Below are 15703 nucleotides of genomic sequence, written 5' to 3'. Positions count from 1 at the left end.
GATAATGTACAGGAGGTCCTCAACTTACGACCACAATTGAGCCCAAAATTTCTGTTGCTAAGTGATACATTTGTTAAGTGAGCTTTGTCCTGTTTTATGATCTTCCTTTCTATAGTTGTTCAGTGAATCACTGCAGTTTCTAAGTCAGTCACACAGTTGTTAAGTGAATCTGGTTTCCCCATTGACTTGGCTTGACTTGCAAAAGTTGATCACATGACCCCAGGATACAACAATTGTCCTGTGAGTCAGCTGTCAAATATCCAAACATAAATCAGATGACCATGGGGATGCTGCAATGGTCATAAGTGTGAAAAATGGCCGTAAGTCACTTTTTTTCCAGTGCTGTTTTAACTTCAAACGATCATTAAGTGAATTGTTATAGGTTGAGGACTACCTATAGTAGACATGGATCACTATTCCAGATATCTCTCATACATATTAGCATCTCTCTGTCTCTTTCTTTTATCTTATTATAGAACTGAGTACTAAAGTCTCATTTCATTATAATATATATAAAACAGAAAACTAATAGCAGTCACATTTTGGTATCTAGGTATTTTAAAAAAAACTTTTGATAGAAGCTGCTTGCTTGGAAGAGTTCAAGAGAGTGAGGAGGGAATAACAACTTCTCCCAAAGCAATTACGTGCATTAGAGATACATGACTGACATAAATCTAACATTGTGAATGAAAAAAAACACACATTGTTTTATTAAACAGCTCAAGTTTCATTCCCAACTGACAGAGGATACTCACTTCAGCAATCTTAAGTACAGAACTTCCATTCAACTCAAATGTTGGCGTGTATGTTATGCAAAGCAATACCTAGAGTTAAACAAATACAGCACAAAAGAATTTTAGAATTGATGATTCTCTCAATTTAAAACATGTTAATGGTCGAAAGTGATGAACGTCAATTTAGAAGCAAGTATACAGCATATTTGTCTGTTATCTGACTGCAAAAATCATACAACACATAGAGGACCATAATGTTAAAGCCAGAATAGAACTCCACAAACAATGCAATGCAATGTAGTACAGTGCAACACAACACAACACAATACAATAATAATAAAAATAAAAGTAATACAATCCAAACAAAGGCAACCATTCAAAGATCACTCAAAGGTCTTGACAATAATTGCACCAGTCTTTTATAAGACTTTTATATACTGGCTAGCGATTATGCAAACTGCTGCTGCCTAGCGCATCCAGAAAAAGTATGAAAAAGTTTATAGTGCCAAGAATAAAATTATGAATATTTTAAGACCATTCTGATCCAACATTTAACGGGGAAAGATCTACAGTGGCAACCAGGAATATTAACTATATCTGCTAAACAGTATATCTACCACACTATTAATTAAATTTACAGGGCGAAAACAGTTTTGTAACACTATAAATCAATGAAATGAGCTACAAAGGACAAATATGACAAATGTCTTGTTTTGCAAGGCTACTGAATGACTGCAGTGCAGAAATCTGAGAAAATTAAGAATGCATCTGCATGTAGCAAGTGAAAATGTAGATCCTATTCAAGCATGCTCTTGGAAGGAGACAAATGGAATAGAAAAAAATCCTCTCCACCATAAAAAAGGAATTAATTTCAATGACATCCATTGGCATGATTTGTGGTACTTACTACTACTTTTCTGAATGCAAATTCTAACAATGGCTGAATGTGAAATACTTTGGATGATATTGTCAATTTATAATTGGTGTAGCAAGTGTCAGCTAGCTGTGCATTTGGCATTTCATAAAGAATGTACAAAATGTGTGAACTCAAAATCTTCACACAAAAATCATTATATATTGTTTATGCCTCAGAGTTATTTATAATTAGAAATATAAATGTCACTGCAGGAATTGGTAGCCCCAGGCCACAATCCAAAGGAGCATATAATGAGTTGTTATTCATTCATTCATCCCAATGGTGGGTTTCAATTTTTTTTAAAACCTCTTCTGTAGGTGTGGCCTGCTTTGTGGGAGTGGCTTGCCGGCCATGTGACCAGGTGGGAGTGGCTTGCTGGCCATGTGACTGGGTGGGAGTGGCTTGCCGGCCATGTGACTGGGTGGGAGTGGCTTGCCGGCCATGTGACTGGGTGGGAATGGCTTGCCGGCCATGTGACTGGGTGCGCGTGGCCAACTTGTAAAATGTGGTGAAACTCACTTAACAACGCTCTTGCTTAGCAACCAAAATGTTGGCTCAGAAACTCTGGCATTTGAAGCACGCAAGTCTTAAAGCTGTCAAGTTACAAGACCCTTGTGTTGTCTTGCACCCTAACCTTTTAGAAAAAAACCCCCAGAGGTGTTCAAACTTAACAGCTTTAAGACTTGGGGACTTGAACTCCCAGAATTCCTCCTCCAGTCATGTTGGCTCAGGAACTCTGGCATTGAAGTGTGCAAGTCTTAAAGCTGTCAAGTTACAAGACCCTTGCACTCCTAACCCTTTAGAAAAAAACCCACAGGGGTGTTCAAACTTGACAGCTGTAAGACATGTGGACTTCAACTCCCAGAATTCCTCCTCCAGTCATGTTGGCTCAGGAACTCTGGCATTGAAGTGTGCAAGTCTTAAAGCTGTCAAGTTACAAGACCCTTACACCCCTAACCATTTAGAAAAAAAAACCCAGGGGTGTTCAAACTTGACAGCTTTAAGACTTGTGGACTTCAACTCCCAGAATTCCTCCTCTCGCTCTTCATCTTGATGATGTGCGGATGGGCAGGGGGAGGGAGCTGGAACCAGTTTAAACGGCACTGTAGATTTGTGGAACCTCTTCTATAGAAGAGGTTAGAACTGGCAGGAACCCACCCCTGCTACCATCTCACAAATGGTGACTCTGGGTGTTGTACACTAAAAAAAAACACCAGTAACACAGTAATGTAAAATAATAATAATAATAATAATAAATTTGGATTTATTAGCCGCTCCCTTTCCAAGTAGGACTCGGGGCGGCGTACAATGGAGCATAAACAACAACACCAAACGTACATACATATACAACACACATACATACACGGAGGAGGAAACAAATTACATCAATAGACAGTTAAAAATCAGCTTTAAAATACCCCAATTGTAAAAACCCAAAAAATTAATATTTACGGACAGTTTAAAAACAGTTTGGAGGAATGGGAAGATTACGATTGCGATTGAGCCAGGCCGGATAATTGAAAGAGGTGGGTCTTCAGCTGTACACGGAAGGAGCGGAGGTCGGAAGTAATCCTGATGTCGCGGGGGAGGTCATTCCACAGGGCTGGGCCCATCACAGAGAAGGCTCTGCTCCTGGGTGTCGCCCCCCGACACTGTTTGGCGGACGGCACCCGGAGAAGTCCCTCTCTGTGTGCGCGAATTGGTCGTAGGGATGTGTGGGGCAGGATGCGATCCTGCATATAACTAGGCCCTGTGCCATGGAGCGCTTTAAAGATCATAGTCAAAACCTTGAAACGCACTCGGTAGACCACAGGCAGCCAGTGCAGCTCGCGCAGGAGAGGTGTTACAGGGGAGTATCTAGTCCTCCCCATAATCACCCGCGCGGCCGCGTTCTGGACCAACTGTAGTCTCCGAGTGCATCTCAAGGGAAGCCCCATGTAGAGAGCATTGCAGTAATCCAGGCGAGACGTCACTAGCGCATGGGTGACTGTGCGTAGGGCATCCCGGTCCAATAAGGAGCGCAATTGGCGCATCAGGCGGACCTGATGGAACGCCCCCCTTGCCACGGCTGTTACATGGTTGTCCATGGACAGCCGGGCATCCAGGAGGACGCCCAAATTGCGCACCTGTTCCATGGGGGCTAGTTGGACGCCCCCGATGGCCAGAGATGGAAGCACCTGGTTGAACCGGGAGGCCGGAAGCCACAGCCACTCCGTCTTGGAAGGGTTGAGTTTTAGTCGGTTGCCATCCATCCAGACCCGTACGGCCTCCAGACACCGGGACATCATTTCGACGGCCTCATTGGGGTGGTTCGGAGTGGAAATGTATAGCTGAGTGTCATCAGCATACAGATGATATCCCACTCCAAAACCACGGATGATCTCGCCCAACGGTTTCATATATGTGTTGAACAGGAGAGGCGAGAGCACCGATCCCTGTGGCACTCCACATGTGAGTGGCCTCCGGGTCGAACTCTGCTCCCCTGTCAACACACGTTGCGTCCGACCAGAGAGGTAGGAGCCAAACCACCGTAAAACGGTGCCCCTGACTCCCAGCCCCTCTAGCCGGTGCAACAGGATACCATGGTCGATGGTATCGAACGCCGCCGAGAGATCTAATAGGACCAGGATAGAGGAACAACCCCTATCTCTGGCCCTCCAGAGATCATCAACCAATGCGACCAAGGCCGTCTCCGTGCTGTGCCCGGGTCGGAAGCCGGACTGGCGCGGGTCTAGATAATCATTTTCCTCCAGGTGACGTGGGAACTGCTGTGCTACCACACTCTCTACAACCTTCGCTAAAAAAGGAAGGTTGGAGACTGGACGATAATTGACTAGGTCCGTTGGGTCCAGGGAAGGCTTCTTGAGCAGGGGCCTCACCACCGCCTCTTTCAAGGCGGCCGGTAGAGACCCCTCACCCAACGAGGCGTTCACCAGGCCCAGGAGCCAGTCGCGCGTAACCTCCCAGGATGCCAGTACAAGCCAGGAGGGACACGGGTCCAATAAACATGTGGTGGGTCGCAGACGTCCACGCAACCTGTCCAAACCCTCGATGGCAACCGAGTCAAACTCCTCCCAAAGCGGTCCCTCAAGACTCGCAGCGGGCGTCTCTACTGAACCACTGAAGGGGGTCCATCCCATCCGGATTTGAGCGACTTTGTCCTGTAGATAATTCCCAAACTCCTCTGCTCTGCCCTGTAGTGGGGCTTCCCGTGGTCTCTCAAACAAGAGGGAACGGGTCACCCGAAACAGGGCGGCAGGGCGGTTATCTGCAGACGCAATAAGAGCGGCGCAATGTTGACGTTTGGCCGCTCTTAATGCCACAAGGTACGTCTTCAAATAGGCTCGTGCCTGTGCTCGGTCAAATTCGGAACGGGAGGATCTCCAACGACTCTCTAGGCGTCTCTTGTGGCGTTTCATCACCCTTAGCTCCTCGGTAAACCAAGGTGCCAGGGTGGTTCGTCGCCGCAGGAGAGGCCGCAAAGGCGCCACCCGGTCTAGGGCCCCGGTAGTCGCACTATTCCATGCGACTACCAGGTCCTCCACTCGGGGGCGGGTCAGGTCCACAGGAGGTGGCCCAAGCTCCGTCTGGAACCTATCCGGTTCCATCAGGCGCTTGGGGCGGAACCATCTAATACCTTCCAGTTCCGCCTCCTCGCGGCGGGGGGTAGCACCAGGGAAGTCCAGCCGGAGAAGTGAGTGATCCGACCATGACAGGGGAATAGTGTCTAGATCCCCTATTCCCAGATCACTCGTCCACTGGCCAGAGACAAAAACAAGGTCCAGGGTGTGGCCTCCCTCGTGAGTAAAAAACAGACATCAATTAAAAATATTAACATTATGGTTAAAAGGCAAGGAGAGATCAACAAATATTAACAATGGGACCACTTCAGCAACTTATTCTTCCCTTGGGATCCCCAGGCCTCTTTATATAACCATGTTTTGAGAGACTTACAGAAAGTTAACAGGGATGGGGCTAACCCAGTGATGGTGAACCTTTTAGACACTGAGTGCCCAAACTGTGCGGGCACATGCACAGAGTCCCAAAGACTAGCTGGCCAGCGGGAGGCAGGGCATCCCAACAACGGCAGTGTGGCAAGAGGTAAGATCTTTTTCTTTCGTGAGCTTCTGTTTGTCATTTACAGGGAAACAGAAGCTCACGAAAGAAACGCCACAGAGATCTGACATGTGGCAATGGCACACCAGAGGTGGTTTTCAGCCAGTTCTTACTGCGAACTGGTAGCAGCGGCTGCTGAAGGCTCCGCCCATCCGCCGTGATGTAATATGCGATCTTCTGTGCGAGAGTGCTCACATTGGCAAACCGGTAACAAAGGTAAGGGAATCCCACTACTGTGGCACAGGTGGCAGTAGAGAGGGCTCTGCGTGCCACCTCTGGCATGTGTACTATAGGTTCGCTATTACAGGGCTAACCTCTCCACATTGTAGAGATGAATGATGGCATGATTGTTTAAATTGTCCTATTATTCACTGACAATCCTGGAAGGTCAGTGAGTGACTTTGGGCAAGCTGCTGTCAATCTCTCTAATCTACCCCAAAGGCTATTCTATAAAAAGATGAAGGAGAATGCTATGTACATCGCCGTTAGCTCCTGAAAGGAAGGTGGGGAATAACTCTTAACAAGCATAAATAAAACACACTGCTCATCTTTCTGCTTAAAACCACAGCTAAGATTCAGTAAAACAGTGAAAGCAGGATCCTAACATCAGGCATTAAATGACAAAATCTGAAGAGGGTAAATATTTCTTTCATCCATCCTGAAGAGATGCAGAATTTATATCCCTGAGTAAACAGAAAGATGTCGAGATAGGTCCTAAAATGCAAAGTGAAGCTGCCTCTTTATATCCTTAAAAGAGACTGTTTTCCATTATCAATTATCAACCTAAAGTCCTACTCTGCACAATTCAAATCTGAATATTTGAAAAGATACTGATATAAGGTTATTGTATTATTGGGCTTCATGGAGAATAAAATAGATGCTTACACACCGGGAAGAGAATGGAAGTTACTTTAAGTAACTTTCTTTAAAATGTGGTCAGTTAAACCCTGTTTTGTTTTAAGTAAACAATATTGGATTCCTGTCTTGCACATGCTCAGAAGAAAGTTCCCTCCAGTACTGAGAGGCCATGATAACATTGTAGATTTTAATCACAGCTGGAGAGCTTTCTGACATAAAAGAGAAAATATTGTTTTTGGCTTCCAAGGAAAAGAATATCACCCTGATGGGTTCTACAAATCAATAAGAGAAAAAAAATCAGATTTTATTAAATAGAAAGCTATATTCCTACAACTGGCAGTATTTTCAAGCACTTGCATATTGGCAATCAACACTTAATATAAATTGAATTTTTCATTTTCAAAATACAATTGCTGAATGTAAAAAAAAAAACACCCAGTATTCTAAAACAGCCACACATTTCAGTTCAGCAGGTAACTTGCAGTCTCAAGAAATTGTTACAGCCCTCAGATTAAAATTGTAGGATTTGTATTCTTGTTATTTTCAAAATAGCTGTCCTGGAATAAAGCATTCTGTATTCGCAAAGCTGTCAATCTTTCAATTTATTCAATCTGGAATCACAGTTATTTTTAGAAACCTTGGAGCAGTGACGTGCAGTCAGGGGAGGCACAGCCTCACCGCTCTCATCATGAAAAGAAAAAAATGTAAAAGGGAAAAGGAAGGCTCAGGAAGGAGGGGAATGGGACCGTGGCTCGCGCTGACCTGAGTCTAGCGCTGAGGAGTCTCCTGCACAGCGTGGCTCTTCTCCACAGTGCAGCGGAAGGAGTTGCTGTCCCCACCACCATGATCCTGGGGTATTTTGCTTGCACGCGCAATAAAGAGATGAAAGAGAAAAGGGGAGAAAGAGAGAAAGATAGAGAGAGATGAAAGAGAGCTGTAAGGAGAGAATGGGAGAGAGGAAAAAGAGAGGGAAACAAATTAGAGAGAGAAGGGGGAAAGGGAGAGAGAAATGAAAGAGAACTGAAGGGAGAGAATGAGAGAGAGAGAAAAGAGAGGGAAACAAATCAGGGGGAAAGAAAGGAAGAGAAAAGAAAGAAAGAAAGAAAGAAAGAAAGAAAGAAAGAAAGAAACAAACAAACAAACAAACAATCTTTCTCAGACCAATGCGAAAGCAATGGCAAGCTAGATTTCTTGCCAAGAAAACTGCACTTTGCCAGAAGGCACAAATTGGAAGCAAGTCTGATTTTTTAAAAAGAAAATAACAGATGGCAAAAAAATGCATCTGAAAATAAGATTATTTATAATTTTGGATAACGTATTATATTGTCAAACTCAAAAGGTTTTTGATACTTAATTGTCATCATCATCATCATCTCTCTCCCCCCCCCCCCCTTGGAGGGACTGTCCTCCCTTGTGAAAAACACAACAAGGAACTCCTCAGCTCCTTGCTCCCCCCAAATCTCTTTTTTTGTTGCTGGCCACTGGTGGTCACCGCATATGGTCCTCGACGATACGCTCTTGCCCGCCACCCTTTCGAAACGCGCAAGGATGGACAAAACGGCACGGATCCTTTTATGTCCTTCTATTTTGCTCTATGTATAGCGCGGACAGATCTAGGTTACTGTCTCTTCCTGAAATCGTCCCTTCTGGACCTGATGGCTGTGATTTGTTTGTGCATTGCCTTGGGGATGTCTCCTCGTACATCACCTCTCAGGTTTCCAGGTTTTTCTTGAGAGCTGTGACCATTAGAGGAGAGAGCTGTAACCTCCCTTAGTTGGGCTTTTGGTGACTGGCTGCTGTGTCTCTTTTGTAGTGGTCGTGTTTTGGTCTGTGACTGTAAATAAAGTATTATTATTATTAAAAAACCCTGTATTACAAAGGCATTTTAATAAAAAGATTGAGATGACGTCAGTGCCTCACCAGCCATAAACCTCACTGCACGTCACTGCCTTGGAGGGAGAGGAGAGTAATAACCCAACTACAATTTTAAGAAATCTCTACCACATGAAAACCTGTTATAGGAGAACATATTGCTCAAAAGCATACCATCTGTATATGAAGTTTGAATACTCTTGCAAAATTTATTGCCCCAAATTTCTAATCCTTTCCCCCGTGTTTACCTGATTATCTGTTGCAGTGGCAAGCAGCTGATATGAATTCAGTACTGCTAAATGAAATAGTTAACTACAAAGTAACAGGTCGCATATTATCTACAGTAACTACATCTACTCAGAATAAATATTTTTCTAGTGCCAGGAAGCTACCACAGTGGAACATGGATAAAATACTGTTGCAATAATTTGATGTAATGGTATATGAGAAAGACCCTGATACAGGGAGCAAAGAGATAATGCATAGGAAATGGTCAGATAAGAGAAGACACAGCCCACAACTACATAATGGGCCCAGAAGAGATCTTCTCTAACTTCTCAGACAGTAAAGGAGACAACAAGAGATTTGCACCTGCACACTTGCTCTGACTTGCACAGAGGTGGGCTCTTACTGCTTCGGATCACTTCAGTGGAGTAGGTAGTAATTCAGCCAGCCACGCCCCCAAACTGGTTCTATTGGTGGCATTATCTTGTTTTTTGCTTCCGCACATGAGCAGAAGCATTTTTTACCTACTGCGCCTGCGCGCGTCGCACACATCAAGCGCACCCACGCCCAAAGTGCGTCCCTGAGCAAACTGGCAGTAGAAGAAGCTGGAACCCACCCCTGGACTATTCCACATTATTCAGAGGCTTCTTCCACTGTTTACAAATACTATTTGTAATCCTATATATGCTGAATGCAACGAACCACTTTCATCTGCTGGATAGATGTGCTGGATGGAAGGGAGAGCAATTTTAATTTTCTATTTTCTGGCATACTTCCATATGTTATTCCCAAGGATCTCTAAACTGATACCTTTACAGATAATACGTATAGACCAATGTCTAGAAAAGGCAATATAATTTAACAATATAATTATTAAAATTAGATTCAGTCCTCTGACTGAAACACATTTGTGCCACCCACTAAAAAAAGCAAAATAAAATGGGAAATATGTATACATTTAGAAGGGTTAAATACTCCTTCAGTATACACAGCACGATATGTTTAATTATGAAGAGGAGAAACACAGAGCTTTCTATGAAGCACTGGAGCTGTGAAATGGTTTTTCCAGTGATTAGAAACAATTATTCAGAGTGATGGATGCTTAAACGTTTAGACAAACTCTTATACAGGCATGGAATAACTGTAAAGCATGTGATCTATTGGATGTTCCCTAAAGAAGGAATGCATTAATCCACTGGGCTAAGACAGATATCAGCCTAAAGCAAGAAAAATGTCTGCTTAGGAACAGCAGAAAGAAGATAATAGTCATCCCTGGCTTTGGGTATAAAATTCCTTAATCAGTGTTAGGATAATGCAATATTTTAAAAGGTGGAGGAAGAGAAGAAAAATGTAGCGTGTTGACTTTATTGTCATTTGTAGATATGAAATGCCTGTGGCTGAGACAAAAAAAAGGTGTTCAAAGCATGATATTCTGCTTTTTCCTAAAATTGAAGAAAGCAGAGATGTCTTGTTCTTGACCCAGGCCATTCAAATGAATACAGGAAACAGAAATCATCTCCTATTCCAGCCCCAAGTGACCATTTTGTTAACATTCATAGATGAAAATAAGACAGCTGGTTTTGTGGGTTTGTTTTAAGAAAAAGATCTCCATAAGGTTGCCTTGGATGGGATCAGGCTTCTTCAGTTTTTCCACACAAAAGCAGAAGAGCAACTGGCACTGCTACCTAATGGATCCTGCAGCTTATTCCAAAGAAGTCACAATGTTCTCAAGAAGTTAGTGACAAAAATTCTTATTTTTTGTTATGTAACACAATTCTCTTATGGAACTTTAAAGAAATATAACTGGTTCCCAAGGGCTACAAGAATTGTTCTCCTGGCTTTTATCTCATCAAACCCAGATAAATACATTTGAAACAGAGTTTGGTTTTGGATGTGCAATTTTGATGCAAACATGTAACAGGCAATTTTGGCCAGCCAAATATCAATAATATTTTGTATTGCTCCTGCAATTAATATCTATTTTTATGGCTAGTAAAATGATTTTTTTTTTTATTTTTTGACTGCAGCTTGTTACCAGGGCCACTATATTCTTAAGCCACAGAGAAATGATAGCTTATACAGACTTTCACAGTTTCAAAGTAACTTGCCTCTTTATGGGTCCAGCACAAAATGCTACACCTTTCTCATAATGATCATTTAGCAGAAAAATTTAAATGTTAATAGCTCCAAAGCATATAAAACCATGCACATTTTGCAATTAATTAAATAAAATTAATTGGACCTGAAGGTCACATTACCTAGCCCAATAAAGTTAACCCTTAAAAATGGTTAAAAATATGAAGAACAACCACAACTGGGAACAAGCACGATCTCCGCGTGAGTAATCAAAGTGTCAAAATGGCATTTGGAGCAGCATTATTGAAGGCCACAATTTAGATATCTATGTGCTATCAAGGCATATAAAAAAAGACGACTGTGTTGCTGTGTTCTGCCATTTTGACTCTTCTGTCCCTCCCCATCGAGTAAATGCTACTGAACAGAGCCAACCAGAGCTGCTTTTCTTTCATGAATGGTACTATTGTTCTTAGCAGACTTGCTATACCTGGTCTGGAATTGATCAAATTGATTACTCGGTATAAAGCTAGTTTGGTTCTGCAATGGGAAATTGCCTCAGAGGTGACACTTACAAATCTCAGAATGCAATATTTCATATTCTTCAAATGCCCAAATGAATATATATCCCCTTTAAAATACTAGATTCAGGATTGTGGAATTTCAAGGAGCACTTTTAAACGGGGACTTGGGAATGCCAAATATTTTACAACAGCGATTTAGAGTGACTAAATCACAGAGAAGGCCCTACTCCTAGGCGTCGCCCGTTGGCATTGCCTGGTGGACGGCACCAGGAGAAGTCCCTCCCTGTGAGAGCGAATTGGTCGCAGGGATGTGTGCGGCAGGATGCGATCCCGCAGATAGCTAGGTCCTGTGCCATGGAGCGCTTTGAAGATGGTAATCAACACCTTGAAACGCACCCGAAAAACCACAGGCAGCCAGTGCAGCTCGCGCAGGAGAGGTGTTATGTGGGAGTACCTAGTACTCCCCATGATGGCCCACGCGGCTACGTTCTGGACTAGCTGTAGTCTTCGGGCGCGTCCCAAGGGAAGCCCCATGTAGAGAGCATTGCAGTAGTCCAGACGGGACGTCACCAGCGCATGAGTGACTGTGCGTAAGGCGTCCCGATCCAATAGGGGGCGCAATTGGCGCACCAGGCGAACCTGGTGGAACGCCCACCTTGCCATGGCTGCCACATGGTCGTCCATCGACAGCCGGGCATCTAGGAGGACGCCCAAATTGCGCGCCCGTTCCACAGGGGGCAATTGCTCGCCCCCTATGGCCAGTGATGGAGTCAACTGGCTGAACCGAGGTGCCGGTAACCACAGCCACTCAGTCTTGGAGGGGTTGAGCTTGAGTCTATTGTCCCCCATCCAGACCCCGACGGCTTCCAAACACCGGGACATCACTTCGACAGCCTCGTTGGGGTGGTTTGGGGTTGAAATGTACAGCTGAGTATCATCAGCGTACAGATGATACTCAACCCAAAACCACGGATGATCTCCCCCAGTGGCTTCACATATGCGTTGAACAGAAGGGGCGAGAGGACCGACCCCTGTGGCACCCCACAAGTGAGTGGCCTCAGGGTCGACCTCTGCCCCCCTGCAAACACACATTTCGCCCAGTCGGAGAGGTAGGAGCCGAACCACCGCAAAACGGTGCCTCCGACTCCCATCCCCCCCAGCCGGCGCAATAAGATACCATGGTCGATGGTATCAAAAGCCGCTGACAGGTCTAATAGGACCAGGATAGAGGAACAACCCCTATCTCTGGCCCTCCAGAGATCATCAACCAACGCGACCAAGGCCGTCTCCGTGCTGTGCCCGGGTCGGAAGCCGGACTGGCGTGGGTCTAGATATTCGGATTCGTCAAGGTGCCGCGGAAATTGCTGTGCCACCACATTCTCTACAACCTTCGCTAAAAAGGGAAGGTTGGAGACTGGACGATAATTAGCTAGCTCCATCGGGTCAAGTGAAGGCCTCTTGAGTAGGGGCCTCTCCACCGCTTCTTTTAAGGCGGTTGGTAAGGACCCCTCACCCAACGAGGCGTTCACCAGGCCCAGGAGCCAGCCTCGTGTCACCTCCCAGGATGCCAGTACCAGCCAGGAGGGACACGGGTCCATTAAACATGTGGTGGGTCGCAGCCCTCCACGCAACCTGTCCAAATCCTCGGGGGCAACAGAATCAAACTCCTCCCAGAATGGTCTCACAAGACTCACTGTTGACGGCTCCCATGGTCCACTGAAGGGGGCCCATCCGCTCCGGATCTGAGCGACTTTGTCCTGCAGATATTCCCCAAACTCCTCTGCTCTGCCCTGCAAGGGGGGCTTCCCGCGTCCTCTGCGATAAGAGGGAGCGGGTTACCCGAAACAGGGCGGCAGGGCGGTTACCGGCGGACGCAATAAGAGCGGCACGATGTCTACGTTTGGCCGCTCTTAATGCCACAAGGTAGGTCCGTAAATAGGCTCTTACCTGTGTTTGATCAGATTCGGAGTGTGAGGACCTCCACCTACTCTCTAGACGTCTCCTATGGCGCTTCATCACCCTCAGGTCCTCGGTAAACCAAGGAGCCCGGGTGGGTCGCTGCCGTAGGAGAGGCCGCAAAGGCGCAACCCGGTCCAAGGCCCCAGCCGCCGCCCTATTCCAGGCGGCCACTAGGTCCTCCGACCGAGAGCGGGTCAGGGCTACAGGTAGTGGCCCAAGCTCCATCTGGAACCTATCTGGTTCCATCAGGTGCCTGGGGCGGTACCAACTTGGACAGTCTGGTTCCGCCTCCTCGCGGTGGGGGGTAGCGCCAGGGAAGTCCAGCCGGAGAGATGAGTGATCTGACCATGACAGGGGACTAATAACTACATCCCCTATTCCCAGATCACTTGTCCACTGCTCAGATACAAAAACAAGGTGCAGTGTGTGGGCCACCTTCGTGTGTGGGGCCCTGAATTAATTGGGTCAGGTCCATGGCCGTCATGGAAGCCATGAACTCCCGAGCTACCTCAGATGCTTCCCCCGTCGACGTCAGGTTGAAATCCCCCATAACCAGAAGTTTGGGGATCTCAACTGCCGTCTCTGAGATCAGCTCGAGGAGCTCGGGCAGGGCTGCTGATGCATAGCGAGGAGCCAAGTATACAATCAGCAGACCCCACTGCCTCCCTGGGCCCCATTTCACACCAAGGGACTCACACCCGGGTATCTGAGGGACAGTGAACTCCCTCAGCTCCAAACATTCCTGTATAACTACCGCCACCCCGCCACCCTTACCCAGGGCCCGGGGCTGATGGAATGCACGGAAACCCGGTAGGCACATTTCCTCGAGGGGTAAACCACCCTCGTGGCCCAGCCAGGTCTCCGTTATCCCTGCAAGGTCCAGCTCCCCCTCCGAGATCAACTCACTGATGAGGGGGGCCTTGTTGGTCACGGACCTTGCATTGCAAAGCATCAGCCGCAGGCCCTGGCTCTGTAGTTCCTGGCCACCTAGACTGCGGGGGTTGGTACAAACGACCGGGCGTAACCAGCAGCCACGGTCTCCCAACCGACCTTGTGATCTTCTCCTGTCCTCGCATCCCCCCCTCCCCGCGACCGTTGTAATAAAACAACCCTCTGTTGAAATAGCCTTTACCCTCCCCCACCGCCACACTCACTTCCCTCCTGGACTCACCTGTTCGCCTGGCACTGGCTCCCCTCCTGGCTTGATTAACCCACCCCCCCACCCTGGAACCCCCTAAAAAAGATACAAAACATTTTGTTAAAAATCCCCTTAGCTTCCGCTTCCTCCACCTCTCGGGGTTCACAAACCCGTCATCAAGGCGGGCCCTTGAGAGAGCCAAGGGCCATGCCTGCAAGAGAGGGGCCTCCCGCAGGCGGAGCAGGTCTGACCTCAGGTAAATTGTTAAAAATCCCGGTGGAGTCAAGGTGCTGCTGATGGTAAATTAATAGTCAGTGGGTCAGGGTCTCAGCAGGAAGTAAAAGGCAGTGTCCTGTTTGTACTTGGATGAGTCCTGTTTGTACTCGAATGTCCAAATATCCAAATGGTAAAGAGATGGCAAAGATGACAAAAGGTAGGTGGCAGTCCCAGGTGGTCCCAGGTGGGTGTGAGTTTATGGATAGAAATCTTTGCATACATCCTGATCCTATCTTTGCCTGTTTAGATTTATATCTAAACAGGCAAAGATAGGATCAGGATGTATGCAAAGATTTACGTGGAAGAAAATCCAACAGAATCTGTTTCATTGTAATGTAATTAAATTTCATTGAGTATGAAAAGTGACTGGACAATTCCAGTCCAATAAATAACTTGAGAATCCTAGTCAACACAGAAAATCAATAACAGTGCATCTCTACTTCCATTTGGTTAAGGAAAGATTAATGTTTCTTGAAAGGGACAAGCAACTAACACACCCATCAAATAAATACAGGTATTGATTGATATATGTGCCATCAAGTCATTTTCAACTCCTGGCGATCACATAGATTTTCTCCATGAAAATGCAGATATAAACTATTCTTATTTTATCCTACTCCTGTCTAGGTAACTCTTTGTTCATTTGGTAATGGAACCTTTATTCTACGTATGCATGACACATGAGCCCTACTAAATTTATGAAGATTAATTATTCCAGAGTCAGGGTAAAAAAACAAAGAACAGTTTATCAGTGTATATAGTCATCATCTCTGTCCAGAGATTCTTTATCACTTTAATTAACAGTAAAGAAGTAATAGCTCATAAATACTAGAAAAGGTCACTCCTGACATTGATTCAGGGAAATAGTTGAGCAGAGATTAATTAGTTATTTTCATCTTTCTTTGCATGCAGCTGCTTTCTCAGCACTTTGTACATTTGAGGATAATGAGGAAAGCCAAATCAAGGAAAAAAGATACCCAATAACCCAGTAAAGTCTCTTCTCTACCAGAAA

General features: G+C 45.6%; 1 protein-coding gene across 2 annotated transcripts in view; it reads right to left on the bottom strand.

Annotated features, from left to right (window-relative positions):
• Positions 1-15703, bottom strand: part of ARFGEF3 (ARFGEF family member 3) — a 98919-nt gene that overhangs the window by 66605 nt on the left and 16611 nt on the right. For both annotated transcript variants that reach the window (XM_081940557.1, XM_081940558.1), the window contains one exon: positions 756-824. In XM_081940557.1, the coding sequence (XP_081796683.1) occupies positions 756-824 (69 nt within the window). The remainder of the gene's footprint in view (positions 1-755; positions 825-15703) is intronic.

The sequence above is a fragment of the Natrix helvetica genome (assembly GCF_964273705.1).
Source record: "Natrix helvetica genome assembly, chromosome: 2".
In the NCBI taxonomy this organism is placed as follows: domain Eukaryota; kingdom Metazoa; phylum Chordata; class Lepidosauria; order Squamata; family Natricidae; genus Natrix; species Natrix helvetica.
Note: the sequence above shows the minus strand (reverse complement) of the source record. Positions and strands in the feature narration are given on the sequence as shown.